We start from the raw sequence: 15,659 nt of genomic DNA, 5'->3' as shown, positions 1-15,659 counted from the left end.
TACGAGTATTTTCTGGTATTAAAGCTTTGCAAACATCTTTATGTAGGCCTACTGTGGTTTCTTCTCTTACCCCGTAATTTTCAATTGCTTCAATGATCTCCCACTTTAGCAAAACGCGTTATCTCTCAAGGCTCTCCAGAACAAGGTCAAGATTAGTCAATTGACAAATGATAATTCTATAAAAAGTAAAGACCTTGACCATCGCGTTCAGAAGGTGAATTCCTCTAATAATGTTGACCTTATTTTTGAAGTGGAAAACCACTCCAACAGAATGCAATCGCCTTTCGTAGGTAAAAGTTTCAACGCAAAGGGGCAACACTTGTAATTCTCAAAGTCACGAGTACGCCATCTAGATCGGCATCTTTTTGTATAAAGTGCAATAGTTCATGCCCTTTGACCTATCGAGGCAAATTGAAGCATTCACCGCTATGAGGGTTCTGAAACAGACAATGCACTGCAGTTCATCTTGACAGTTAGGTTTGCATTTCGAACTGAAGATTTGTACATACGATGGTCAAATAAGTCTTTCACTTCAAACACTAGATGAAGTTTCAACAAGTGCTTTGTCAAAATCCCTTATTTCCTATAAATATTTAAATATTTATTTCGTCCCCGCTCATATCGTAAAGTGCATAATAAAAAGTCCAATCCCTTGCAGTTACCCCCACAACAATGCTCAGGACTTTAGCCAGCTTCTAAAGTGTGCAAAGGACTGCTTTCTGCCCAAGTTATTTATTTTTATTAAATTATCCCAATTTGTGAAACCGCTCAGATTTTCTCACTATCAACAACGACATGGATTTCAAAAATGTCCGAAAGTTTTTTTCCATCGTGGTCAAAGATTTAAACATTTCGTTTTACGTCCAGTAACAGCTTTCAGAGAAAATACGATCCTGCTATATACAACGCAACACAAATGGAAATGGGGTCCTGTATTCCGAAGTCTTGCATTGGAGGTAAAATTCCGGAATTTTTTTTGAGTATCGGTCAAAATTTGACATTAAGGTGTAGAGAGTTTCGAATTTTGGGGACTGAAACAAACACTCGAGAGGGGTATCCAAAGAAGCAGCTTGGGTCTACACGTAGTTTTAAAATTTTATTCGAAATAGTTAAAAAATCCTTTATATACAGGGCTAGGGGTATATTTAATTGTTTTGAGATTTAGGGACATATTTGAAGATCAATTGCTGCACAACAGGACTTTCTAACCCTTACGGGATTGGCTATGTCCACGCACCGTGGATGCTACTCAAAGAACATTAATCTGCTAAATTTCTTAATTAGATAAACACTAAGGATGTGGGTCTCTCCTTTCTCTACATCTCAACCAACCCCGCTTGTTCAGTCTCATATATTCTCCTTTATTTGGAAATGAGAGAATGCACTTTTTGAAGCATACTTTGAATATCTGGTTGAGTGAAGGGCCAAACACCACTCTCCTTGTTCACACCGTACTTGCATATAGGGAAACCAAATTGTGTTCTTTAACATGTACTTGAAACAACAACAACCAGTTAGTGTTTTTCAATTTTTATTAGGAAATCCCTCCCGTAATTACTACTTTCCCTGTGTTACACTTCAACAGTATGCATACTTCTGTGTGTGATGCGTTCCATGATGATATCTGCCTGCAGCTCTACTTGATAGTGTCGTGGTAGTGCTGACCTGAAAAAGTAAAGACATTAACACTGAGAAGATGAAGATGAAATACTAACTTTTTAGACTTTTTATCAAAAATATGTTGAAGGTGGTATTATTTTTTGTAGCTGCTAAACTGGTCAGTATTTTTCCAAATTGGTGAACTCTGGTAATTGATCTTAAAAACTGCTAATAAAAAGACGTACACGTGGTACAATTTAAGGATATGTCTGCGATACAAGGTCAATGCAAGTCAATAGCTTTATTGATGTATGCCGATTTCACCTCCGACAAACAAGACTTAAATCTGGTAATAAATATGATCCAGTTTCTATAGGGCAATCTTCTATTATTGAGCTACGTCTCAAAATTAAGTCCTATGAACAAAAGAAACTACCCAGAAAACAAGTTTACTGTTCGGGGACTCGCAAGTTCTGCAATCTTCTTTAAAAATTGATGACAGCCAACATCGTAAAAATAGTCAAAGTTAACAGAAAACGTTTTAATATGCAATTGTTTTGTGGAATTCCGAAAAGTATCTACGTTTTAGGGTATACTGAATCCCTTTAATTAAAACATTTTGATGTGAGAGTTTTTTTGCAAACAAATCGACAGTGATCAGGAATGCAAAGTAAAACTTGAATCTGGTGGTGCTAAGCAAGACTGTGTAAGATTGTCATCGGCTTTCATTAACATCTCTAAATGACCTTTAAGAGGAAGTCGCCAATAATATGAAAGAGCATTGTGTTTCAAATTGGTGATATGCAAAAAATGTATCCAGTGAAATCATCTGATTTTCAAAAGATTACTACAAAAAATGCAGAAAGTAGAATATTGTATAGCAGTCAAAAAGAACAAATCGACTTTACACAACAAGAAATGGGGTGGAATTCTAACAACTCTTATTCCTAGAACCATAATACAGTGAATTTAGTACATGTGGTTGGAAAATCTTATATGCACAGTCTCTGAGACTTTTTGACTGACATTTATTGATATCATTGCATTGTAGTTTTTGTAATTGACGTGTATGTACCCTCCCACTACTGAGATTGTAAACGATTTTGATGACCTCAATTAAAAAAATGTTTAAAAATGTATCCAGTGTGTAAACAGTCTGATTCCTGGTGTCAGAGACTGTAGGTTGAGTACAATGATGTTTTAATAAACTCGCGTCTAGCCGCAAATTGTGGAAGCTTGTTTGAACTCAAAAAAGGTTTTAATTTTGAGTAAAAGTAAAATTCTAGTAAATGATATCAACGTAAAGAACAGTAGACATGAAGTGTTGTCATCCAGGTATGGATTAGACAAATCGAAAGTCAAATGAACCGAGCTTTATCATGCATTTATCATTAGGGACTTCTAACATTTAGAGCTTCAAAGAGATTTCAGCCTAATCGTCTTAGAGTTTTCCATCAATGATTTTCACAATCGGTTACCTAGGATCAAACTATTTATATATTCATTAAAAATGGTATCTTGAAACTAACGGCTTATTTATAGGTCTTCTTTGTAATTTCTGAACCTCTAGATTTACATCGATATTAAATTCAGATTTAATGCGTCTTCAAGGCTCAACTTTTTAAAAGACCAGTCTGTAATCTTTGAGTGATAATTTTATGCTATGTTTGGTGTTATTGATCACAACTTGACAACACCTGTTCTAGTTTCTGCTAAAAATATATCGCTGTTTGGCAGTGCAACTTGTCTTTGCCTATTATTGACAGGTCATTGCATGAAAGATTAAAACTTCTGGCAAGGAATACAGCACATGATACGCAAATTGTGTAGGTCAGCAAAATTGACTTGACAAGAATTTTCGACAGCCTGTCCGGAAAAGAAGTAAATAGCTAAAGACCAAAATAAATTTTCAAAGGTTGTCAGCTACTAAATCTGTAGTTCGGAAATAATGTTGTGTAGATGTCAAATAGGAAACAGGGCACTCAAATTATTCAATATTCTTCCACCGCATGGCAAAAGGGAACATTGAAAAGAGACGCTGTCCTAAAATATTCTCCCGAAGGGCTCACCGATGAGTGCCTTCGAAAGTTGTTCCGCGCTACTCTGCCATATTCATTATATCAAGCAATCTGTTGCTATATTATGTCATTGGTGATATCTGCTCGGAAACTTCTTCCAAAAAATCTCCAAGATCCTCTCAATAATATCACAATATCCACTCCTAGATCAGGAATGGAAGACTTTCGAAATTGACATCTACACCACCACTCTCAGCTTCCTTAGTCTACACAGCTCTTCATTTCGTTACTATAAGTAGAGAGACAGTTTCATGGCTGGAGTGGTATATTCCGCTTGTACTCCAGTTTAATATATTCGGAATTCAGTACTGAATATATCCACCAGGGCGCACTGACAAGCAAAACTTTTAATATTAAAAAAGATTCATCTTCTCTCAAAAAGCTTGACTTTGAATGCTTTCAGTCTCCCATTCCAAAATCTGTTTGACCATATAGGGTAATGAAAATGGTTAATTACAAAGGCTAGATAACCGCTGCTCCTGGGAAATGTAGAGTGAGCTTCGAATGCCTTGGCTCGTGGACGAAATATTGCAGCCATATCGAAGTATCCAACTCTGTACTCGTGAGGGCGTACTTTGATCAGAGCATCCTGGCACAGTACTACAAATTGCCATCAATTCTTTGATTTTTAACATTTAAGGTTACTTTTATCTTAAATTATTTTCGATTCATCAAAAGTAATGTGAATAATCTAAATTGTTTAATGACGTCCAATTCAGGTGGCGTTGCACTTGACAAACTTTTTTTCAAAGGGATATTTCTCATCTAAGATAAATTTAGTATAGTACAAAATAGTTTGCTCGAAGTTTGCTTGAAGGGTGAAGGGTGTACATATTTGAGGGAGAAAACTAAGTTTGGTATTAATGATAAAAATCGATTTTAAGTCACAAACTTGTACTACAGCTTTATTAAATTTAACATCTCATTTGAAACTACAGTATATGTAGAAAAAAATGACGAGCTTGTTTTGCATTATCTGTACTCATAACTGGCAGGGGTTGAAAAGACTGACATTCAAAAAGTAATCAACATCATGACTTATTCAAAGTATAACAACTTTATTGCCAAACTAAACTGTCGTTTGGTTTATGGTACTTAAAGAACATAATGTGAAAAATTCACGACTTTTGACGCCACCAGAGTGGAGTTACAATATTTGTAAAATGTCGAAAACTGGAGAAAAAAAGAAGCCAGGAAATCATGTGATTTGCATAAATTTACACTTTTTTCTCACCAAACTTACCACTATTAGTCATGCTATAAAGTGAACGCAACCAATATTTTAGCCATGGGTAACAAATTAATGATAATTGAATAAATCTTTGCCAACGGATAATGATTTTTAGCAAAATACTCTGTATTATGAGCAACACCACCTTAAATTAATTTGAAATGGTTCACTTTCGACATCAACATTACTGCTAAATAGCTATAAAAGTCACGGTCTGCGGGTACAACAAATGCCATACCTTCGGAAAGCAATCATTTCCAACTGAAGTGGCCAATCTCTCAGAAGCCATAACATCTAAATGGATTTTGTCACATCAAGTTTCAGAAATCGGTACACTTTCATTTTTGCTCAAATAGCTACAGGTGCACCTAGTCTCCTTACGTTTCAGGTATTTCTATATGAGCACAATTTTGTTGGAAAATTAAAAAAAAACCGGCATTTCTTTCTAAATCAAACATTTTCACCAAACCATTCAAGATGGTGATTAAGAAGAATGGTATACATTAAAGTGAGTTTTCAGCGTTGATAAAACCAGTTTGTAAATGGTTCGATACATGATAGAGATGCTAGATTTCACTAAAATATCCAATGGTACAATTCAGGGTGGATCATGGGATGTCTCCAGAACTGTGTGTGATATACCAACTTAAAAATAGTCACAATAACATTTATTTATTTATTTATTTATTTATTTTACTATTTCTCATTCAACAGGCATTACCCAATTACAGGATGAGGTACCCATAAACCCACAGTTGCAAATGTAGCAATGAGGAGTAAAGTGCCTTTCTCAAGGGCACAACACCGTGATTGAGTCTCTAACTCACCATCGATATCCCTGCATTTAATATTTTTTAAGGACAGATGTATAATAAGCACAGATATTCGGGCAACATTTTTGCAATGTTTCGTAACAAATTGTAAGAACTTGAAGTCAGGCTATGGCAGTGACATTTTCAAGGTGGTGTTTCATAAAATTAAAAAAATTGACCGCTTAGGGTTAATGTGTGAATAATGGCAATCTCGGATACCAAATATCCGTCAATTGTGGACCTTTCTTTGATTCCAAATTTCGTGCAGCGAACCATGGTTTTTATTATTGATTATTAAAGAGAATGTTGTAAGTTTTCTTTAGGGAATTAAGTTTGAGCTTAAGTTTCACACAGTTTTGAGATGAGTACCAACATAAAGAGAGTTGCAAATACAAAAATACAATGTATATTTTTTACTCGTGTCTTGATATTTATATTAATTGACGAAGAAAAGTCGGAGATACTTTGTTTTTTATTTCCCATTCAAGGAACCGATCATATCAAGAAAGCCTATATAGAACTTGCTTTAAAGCTGGTATTCAGACGGCATGTACGGTGAAATGACTTCACAGAAAGAAAATGACTATCGCATCTATTGATATTTTTGTTCACTAAAGGCTGTTTAACAGGGCCTAATTATGAACGCAATGGGGTTTCCTTTGGGGCCTCCAACAGTTTTAAAACTTTTATTTGTAAAATTGTCTAGTGTGGGCGAAGCCTTCTTTAGCCTTACCTTCTGGGTGGACAGTTTTGAAAATCAGGTGACCCCTTCTGTGTTCAAAAGGATAAAAATAATAAATGAAATCGACCCGCCTGTTTACAGTCTCTTTTAATACCAGATGACACCCCTTGATTTTGTCGCCTCCTCATATCGAACAGTCCCTAATTTAGCAAACCACGGCACCCCATCCCTAAAAGACAGACTCGTATATATGTAGGTTATGTTACACTGGGAGGTATAAAGTTAGATGTTGCCAACAAAAATCAAACTAAGAATATTTACTTCGATAAAAAAGTGGTATAATTAAACTATTCTCTGCGCAGACTATACAGAGTTTCTAGTTTCCTCTGTGACGTATTCATAAATGTAATATTACCTTGTCTCAGTGGTTTATGCATTGTCCATCCATTCCAGTGTTCTTAAACACACGAGGCGACTTAACCCTAAAATTTAAACAGACATAAAATTTTTAGCATTCATCGATTCTGGAAAGAGGTAGTATGTTTTGGAAAGATGTAGTCTATGTTTTCAAAATGACTTTGGTGAACCCCGTTTTCAAACGGTTTTAAATTTTTTGCCTTCTCTGCCATTTCGTACTATTTCTATCAGTGTCAATCAGTGCAATTCAAGAGGCCACACATCTACGTACGATAGCTCGTCTCCATCTACAGTTCAAAACATTTGCAGGAGTAGAAGAAGACCATATACAGACCAAGGCTAATATTGAAATTCATAGTTTTACTATCCTGCAAGCTTTTCCTCGTGTTCTGGACTACCTTATTGTTCAGCATTCGAAGCCTAAAGCTACCTGCTATGCATTTTTTATCATGCCGTCGACAATTTACCGAATTGTGTGACAGTCTGAATTCTTGTCTATAATTAGAAAGCGACTTGCAAACATCTCAGACGTAACGTTGGGACCCGCATGTCAACTGACATAGTGTGTTTGGTATCTTTTGCCGTTATACTCAATGTAGAACTACAAATGTCAAAAAAGTTCGAAATTCCTAGCTTTAGGATGCCATAGCTTTTTCCGTGTTGTCAATTGAAATTGCATTATTATCTGGTGTTTGAAGTCCAAACCACCTGCCGCATGTACATATCTCATGCCATCGACAATTTGCCAACTTGTGACAGACTGGGTCCTTTTCGTACCGTATGCCAGCCGGTAGAGTGTTCAGTATGTATTTTCCCTAACAAGCACCAACATAGAACTATAGACTATGGTAGCATTGTGAAAAGTTCAACTCTGTGGACACTCACCTTACTGCAGTACTGAAATCAATGAAAACACATTCGTATGGAGGATCCGAGTGATTCTTGACTTCGGTGTGTTTTTGTACCGTGTTATCGCAAATTTCTGCCAAATTACTTTCCTTTGTAATGTCTTCAAACCTCACGTGTGCTGCTCTTTTTTGTCATTACGGGAATTAGAATCTATGTCCATTATTGCGAGGGACATTAAAGGACGCCTCTCACCAACCATTCCGTCTACACGTCTGAAACACTGCCAAGACTCAAGCAACGTCACCAAAAAACAAAATGCTAATGATAAGACCAGTAACAAATTGAGTCCTCCAATCAATTCTGTTCGTGCTGTATCCTCTACGCATCTGCCATGTTTCAATATTCAAATTTTGAGAGCAAAAAAGGAGAACTAACTGGTACACGTGGACTACCTTGCTACAAGTATTCAACATTGGATGCCTTGCCATTTTATAGGAATTCTTAACTGAAAGATGGAAATTTTAACTATTCGTCCTGAAAACATTTAATTGGCTGACAATTCGGTTAAGCAATAAAAAGCAAATGACAAATATTAAAGTTTATTTGTAAGGTTTGTGACTTTTTAACTCGGTTAAAGAAAGGCCTGCGGTGTCGGCAATTCGCAGCCGAGTATTTTGTCCGACTCGCAGCTTGTTGAAAGATCGTCTAAGAATGAAACATATTAGAACCAATCACAGTCAGTCATGCCGGAGTAGGCCATCCACTTTTTTCACAGAGACATGTGTTGATAACTATCTGAACAGAGTGGCATTTAGATAATCTGTACGACCTCTTTGCTCTACACGACGCAAACGATGTCATTATTTCAACGGACCTTGTGAAAACCTAAAAATCTTGCATGAATTTTTCGTTGACTCTGCTCGACTACTTTCTTTTTGCAGAAGCTGTGGGTGTAAAAGTTAACAAAGCATATCCTCTGCTGGAATCTTCAGATCTATTCATATAAATGTCATTATGGGCTTTTGATACTATGATTTTGCCATCATTGGTTTGGTTCAGAAATCTGAGACTTCCCCGTCTTCCATTCAATTTAACAGAAAAACATGGCAAAAGGTGGTGTTAAGCTTCCTTCCAATGTACATTGAACATTTTGCTTTCCTAAAAGATATCCATATTCTATCCACTAGTTTTCCTGTTGGGCAAATATAGGACCAAGTATTGTTTTCCAAAATCCTGTCAATGATGGTGAAATACCTTTAGACTAGTGATAATGTACACTAATATACATTCAGAAACATGCATTGTAAAAGTAGAAATCGTACTGGGATTGTGTTTATTGTACTTGGGCCTCAGCCCAAGTACATTTGTTTTCATTCCGTGGGAAAAAACTCTGCAAGGTATAACCATTCCTGGCTGAGACCAGGGAGGGCAAAATGTCTTGGCTTCATCTTTCTTGGCATAATAAATGGCGTAATGATGTTAACTGAATGGAAGTGCTGCTCTCAGCCAGTCTTGAATAAGTGAGATGTGAATATTAATGCTTCTCTATCTGAGTTTTTGCCACAAAATCTTCTGAATATCATCAAAATGTGCATCGAAATGCAACAATTAATGCACCCTCCGTTTCCTAGGCGATGGCACGACCTTGCTACACCCACTGGACGAGCCAAAGTGGGAGGGGTAATTTCAGTTTGGTCGAACAAGAGGGCTCGAGACCAGAATTTAACATTTAAACTTGAAACATGTTTAATCGCTGACAAGATGTGGACTAGTGTTAATCGAAGTAAAATTGTGAAAAGGAAAGGTTTTATATCCCGGACACAATGAAAAACATTACGACTGGAAACTGTACCCCCAGTTGAGAATAGTAATGCCCACAGCGATGGAGAACACTTATCCTTGAGCTGAGAAAACCAGACCATCATTTCGAAATAGAGCTGCAGATTCGAGAAGCTCGTTCAAAATAGCTAGGTACACCCCAAAGGGGTGGTTTCGAGTTTTGAGGGCAAATTTCGCCTCCTTCATATAGAAATCGTACGTTTGTTTTTCCAGGAGAACACACCATTTGACACAAAATTTGCATGTAAAGGGGTCGCCAGTAAGCACGTGGTCAAATCTGGCATAAGAAACAATATGAAATGTTGGGTAAAGCCAGTCCAAAATAAACTGATTTGAACTTTTGTGTTTTGTAATTTATACCACTGCAGTAACATTACCTGTTTTTGACAACATCACACAATGTAATACGTTTTGAAACTGAATACTCCGACGTATTCTGTGTCTCCTTTGCTAAAAAATACGGTATGCCGATTACCATGTAAGGAGATGATGACGTCAAGACAGATTTGTAGTGTGTTTGGTCCTGGATGCTGGTGCACGAAGTTTTGTCAAGGTAGCTTGTGTATTTATTTCCTAAATGGGAGAGATTAGGGTCGATCTAAACGAAGGCCGAAGAATGTTATGATCCTCTAAGCGAGCTGAACTCTAACGCGAATGTTGGATAATTTGGAGGATGTCTAGAATGATCTCGTCTCATTAAGATTATTTGGCGGTCAGTATTGAATTTCAACTGCGTCACAAGTTTGAGAAATGAGTATTCCGTCGAACGGTCAACGAACGATATTTTAGAAATCTGGAGACATGGCACATCGCATTTTTATTTTAGTATTTTATATTTTACAAAAGATGTAAGAAGCAATGATTTTGTCGAAAATTCTGAAAAAAATATAGGAAGATTAGATCGCGAACACATTTTCACTTGTGGTCAACTAGCTCTGCGTACGATTCTGTGTGTTCCGCTACAGCTAATCGCCCCGCTCACCACAGCCCTGCAAAGACCCGTACGCGTACGTAGGGTCGGTGACTTCAAATCCATTTTGGGACTTGACGTAAAAAGCCAAATTACTGCCGAAATTCAGCGTTCTTGGGCCCAAGTCGTATCCCAGCCTACCTCAGCTACTCGATCGCTTCCAAAAATGACAGTCTTTTATTCACTTCTCGTAAATAACCGTCGATGTCGGCAACTCTCTCGCTAGCCCTGCGTACGATGCTGTGTGTTAGCTGTAGCACATAGCATCGTACGCAGGGCTAGGGGTCAACATGGGGTCGCAGCCATGTTGCCTCAAAACTTATTTCTGTCTGCACTCAAAACTCAAAATGTCGGATATGAACCTGAAAGATCGATGCAATTTTGTCAAACTTCGGCGAAATTTCAGCATATAGACAAAATTTCATCTAGGTAAGGTAAATTTACTGAAATTTGATCGACAAATAATCCCGAGCTTGAACATGACAGCTCGCCTTCTCCGGGAAGTCAATCATCCAGCTGCTCATACACAGTTGCCCATATGGCCAGGTTTATGAGATTGTTTTCAAGCGACGACGGCAGACCGTACGGGGCTCTGGATATGAACCTACCGCCGGTGTAGCTGTAATAACTGTTGCGTTGTTTTTAGTGCCCACGGACGAAGTCCTGGGGGAGTTATAGGTTTGGTCATGTCAGTCCGTCCGTCCGTCCGTTCACGCAGATATCTCAGACATGCCCTGGTCAATTTCTTTCAAACTTTGCACAAGAATAGTACCCAACCCCATACAGATGCACGTCGATTTGTTTCACAATGCGATCGAATTTGGCCGTGTTAGAGGACTTTTTAGTTTACACCTCCATAGACTCCCATGTATAAGGCAGTTCTCCATAGACTTTCATGTATAAGGCCAAGAAAAATAAAAATTTAGTTTCTCATCGTATTCATATTGCCTAAAGGATGCAGTGACACAGTTTTTTGTCCCCACGGATAAAGTCCAGGGGGCTTATAGATTGGGTCATATCCGTCCGTGAGTCCATCAGTGAGTCCATCGGTTCACGCAGATATCTCAGACATTTTGACAAAATATCATGTGACCTTGGTGACCTTTGACCTCAAATAAGTTAACAATATAATTTGTTTGACAAAACGTCACGTTACCTCAATGACCTTTGACCTCAAATATACATATTTGTCCACAACTCTGTAACCACAAGTGCTACACCCTTCATATTTGGTATGATAGGACACCTTATGACACAATATATTGTACCTCATTAATTATGCGCATATCTAATTTTGAGCGAGCCAATAGAGCTAGAGGTCTGATTTTTGGTATATAGGAATAACTTAGCAATACAATTATTTTGACAAAATGTCATGTGACCTCAATGACCTTTGACCTCAAATATATATATTTGTCCACAACTCAGTAACCACAAGTGCTACACCCTTCATATTTGGTATGATGGGACACCTTATGACACCACATATTGTACCTCATTAATTATTTGCATATCTAATTCTGAGCAAGCCAATAGAGCTAGATGTCCGATTTTTGGTATATAGGGATAACTATAGGTAGAAATCTAAATATGCCCATCTAAATATTAGACATCTACCATCGAGAACAAAAGAAATTTGCTCTAATTTGAATATTTAAGGAGTTTAAGCAATTTCACTATAAATAAAGAACCCCTGCCTCAAACTCCACAAAAGTTGCTAGACATATTTTGCCGTTGTCATGCGATTGCTTCGTTTAATAACCAGTTAATCAAATGCCTAATTGACAGGAGGAAATTCAAGACCATATTTGAATAGTAGTATATATTGTCCTCAAAATTACTCTATCTCGGCCCAAGTACTCATTGCCTTCAGCAATACTGCCTTGTTTTAATTGTTTTTGCTCAAATTTCTTACAAGGACTAAACCTAGACTGAAAGATCCGTCGCTAGAGGGCGCTCTGGAATATAGAGGCATTGACCGATCTTTCAGTCCAGCAACAAGACAAAAGATGCATGTAACTTTGAGGCAACATAAGGATAATCGAAGTTAGACTTTCATGGTCAAGGTTTTATATGGCTATGACGATGAAAAAAAGAATACAATGTACTAGCAAATGTTTTTTCTGGAACTTACTTTAAAAGCTGTCCAACATAGGAGAAAATATACGTTTTGACCAAAAATTGAGAAACTTGCCCTAAAAGTTTACATATGCAAATTCATGATATTTTTCTCAAATCAATATTAGGTCACCATTGAGGAACCTATGAATAACCTTTGAAAGCTATTACACTAGCAGTCTGGGAAAATTTGATGTTTTGACCCCCAAAAAATGACAAAATTGGGCTGAAATATCAAGTATCAAAATTTCATCACTATTCAGACATATGATAATGAGGTTATCTCACAGAACCTACAAATAAAGTTTAACACCTATTTAACCAGTGATTCCTAAAAACAAAACGGTAAGAAATGAAACAAATTCTCAAAAATACAAATATGTGAATTTTTTGCCAATTTGAATAAATACTGAATGGCTGCATGCTCTCTACCAACATTTATACCAAATATCAAAGTAATAATGCAGTTATTAATATCAATTTTTGAACTTCATGAATACTAATAATATAATTGTTTTCTTAATTGTGCAGGTCACATCTCTAAGATTCCACTCAGTTCTAGATGATCACCAAAACATTCAACAGACCAAAGCTGGTCACATGTGGTCTAATAATTTTTAAGATATGAACTCCACAAATTTGGCCGTCTGACAGACTGACACATGGACACACAGACACATACAGACTGAGAGAGTAATAACATTGGCCTGCTTGTGTACCTTTGGCACATGAGTGCTAAATATAATACGCTGCCATAATACCTGATTTACAGCTCAGTCCACAATGCAATGAAGGACAAGTGACAGTCATGTGACACTTTTGACCTTTGAACTACTGCAGACGGAGGTTGATTTAAAGATGGCTAAAGTAGTTTCAGAGGCTACGACTGACTTACAAAGCTTCTAAAATGGAATGCAAGTTACATAGGAGATCGAAGTTGCAAATACAGATTCACTTTATAGATACAAAATTTTCTGAAGAGTGATCTTGTGGCTCAAGTGACATTTAACACTATGGTTTTGAAAGGAGCACCAAATTTTGCATTTATTCTGGTTTTAAATTGAAATGTACACCTAGTTCACTGTACTTGTGTTTTGACACAGGCATTGAAATTTCTGTAATACAACAAATGCAGAGTTTTCTACATCTATTGTATTCTACACTCTATGAATCTAAAATGATTTCACAATTGGCACATGAATATGAAGATAGATGTTTTGTTACACCAGCTGCTAAAAGTAACAAGTCAATCAGCCTTTATGACAAGGCTGGAAGATTTGTTGTTTGAGGGCGCTCCTTGAGTAGATTATAGTGTGTGGTCACATTGGATATGCAAGTCACCAGGGTTGGTCAAAGATTATTGTGAGAATTCGGTTTTGACAGCAGAGCTTCCTTCCAGAAGCTTTACATGTCCATGTCACATTTTTGTTTGGATCAACATTCATACAAAAGATTTACCATAACAACCATATGAAATGAACTTATCCATAAATTTTCGGTTAAATACACCTATCCATTTAATACACTTGTCCGTTACATACTCTTTCAGAAATTGTATCAGTGTGATGTGAGGAAACATTTCTCAAAGCCTAATAAAGGACTCAATGCATTCTCTCTTGCTGATCTGCCAATGTGAAAATTATACTTTCAATTCCTCATGTTGTTCATACATCAAAACCTGTAATATTTTGTTGTCCCATATTTAGGTAGAATTTTGACATGCTGACATGGTTTTTGGAGTGACAGAGGTAGCATCTTTAGATTTGAAAAAACAATTATAAGATGGACATTTACTACTGAAAAACAGTTTTGCTTGTATTGGTAGCAACAAATGCAGGGAAACATGGCAGAATATCTTTGTATGAATTCATCAGATGATTTTCAGTTCAGTACACTGACCCAGTGTTACATTTAAAAATTCTACTAATTTGCATTTTAGTGATGTCACAAAGTTTATAGCTACCAATACCATGTTTGCTTATAAGGTTACACTATATCTAAGGTTACCATATCGCCTGGATATAAGTTCCCCTAGCAACTGTTGCCTAGCAACCCACGCCCTTTGTTGTCCTTTGTTATCATCAGAAAAGAACAACTCTGAGGAAAAAAATTGACTTAATTCCACTTTTATCTTCACATCTTTCATCTTTATTTCCTTGATTTGATTCACATGACACTCCTAAGGTGAGTTTCTAAATGATGTATCCATGGAAGGAAAGTGTATCAGCAAATGATAACCAAGCAGTAGTCTGTAACGTCATGGCAGTATACTTTGTTTACATATAAGTTATCCTGCAAGGTATACAAACAATTCAGAGTGTTGCTTTGCACATTCAATCTCTCTTCTGTTTTTCTTTCTTTTTCTGTAATTTTCCCATCAGTCGGAACATTTCTTTCTTTTCCTTTTTCTGTCTGCTCATCAGTTTGTCTTCATGAACTTTCACCTGAAGATAAAAACATCAATATTAAAAAAACTACCACAGTATATGCACTGAAATAATAAGGGGCAGATTTTGATTTGTATTGGAGTATCTGTGCATGTTTAATAGGATATCAGGTCACTGCCAAGGACAAACATAAACATTAATTCAAGTTCTGTCACAAGAACAATTGCTGACATTGTCATATTCTCCTTCACAACTGCACTGAACTAATGCAGTGACTTCTTGCCGGCTATTTAAAGGGTTTGTTGAAGATGTAGAGTGAGTACTTTATAAACTAATACATGCATCAGTATTTTATTGACATGTGCTGTATACCAGCAATGTATCATTCCAAATGCCACAGTAAGGGGGATTAGGCCCTCCATCCCCCAGGCAAATTCCAAGAGGGCTTTGGAACTATTAAAGGTATACAGTCACCTGTAATCTAAACATGCCCATATATGGTCAGAGGGGCGTTATTCAAAATGCCCATGTGAGGGCGCTGTTTTTAAAAAGAGGTCACCCGCTTAAAATCTGTGAATGGTTAGATTTTCTCTTTCTATGGTAACTGTGGCAAAATTGGAACAGGTGACAGTATACCTTTAAGGAATTGAAAACTATTGTTTTCACAATGAAAATGC

General features: G+C 36.9%; 1 protein-coding gene and 1 long non-coding RNA gene across 3 annotated transcripts in view; both read right to left on the bottom strand.

Annotated features, from left to right (window-relative positions):
• Positions 1–1,514: 1,514 nt before the first annotated feature.
• On the bottom strand, positions 1,515–7,992 carry LOC139136058 (uncharacterized). Its single transcript, XR_011553079.1, has 3 exons — positions 7,705–7,992; positions 6,818–6,884; positions 1,515–1,665 (listed from the first exon to the last, which is right to left on the bottom strand). It is a non-coding gene; the product is annotated as an uncharacterized lncRNA (long non-coding RNA).
• Positions 7,993–12,518: 4,526 nt separating this feature from the next.
• LOC139136567 (ribosome biogenesis protein BMS1 homolog) overlaps positions 12,519–15,659 on the bottom strand; it is a 68,125-nt gene continuing 64,984 nt past the window's right edge. For both annotated transcript variants that reach the window (XM_070704306.1, XM_070704307.1), the window contains exon 25: positions 12,519–15,039. In XM_070704306.1, coding sequence (XP_070560407.1) covers positions 14,929–15,039 — 111 coding nt within the window. In that variant the 3' untranslated portion in view covers positions 12,519–14,928. The remainder of the gene's footprint in view (positions 15,040–15,659) is intronic.

The sequence above is a fragment of the Ptychodera flava genome, chromosome 7 (assembly GCF_041260155.1).
Source record: "Ptychodera flava strain L36383 chromosome 7, AS_Pfla_20210202, whole genome shotgun sequence".
NCBI classification, from domain to species: Eukaryota; Metazoa; Hemichordata; class Enteropneusta; family Ptychoderidae; genus Ptychodera; species Ptychodera flava.
The sequence above is the reverse complement of the archived record's forward strand: the minus strand, read 5'-3'. Positions and strand labels throughout refer to the sequence as shown.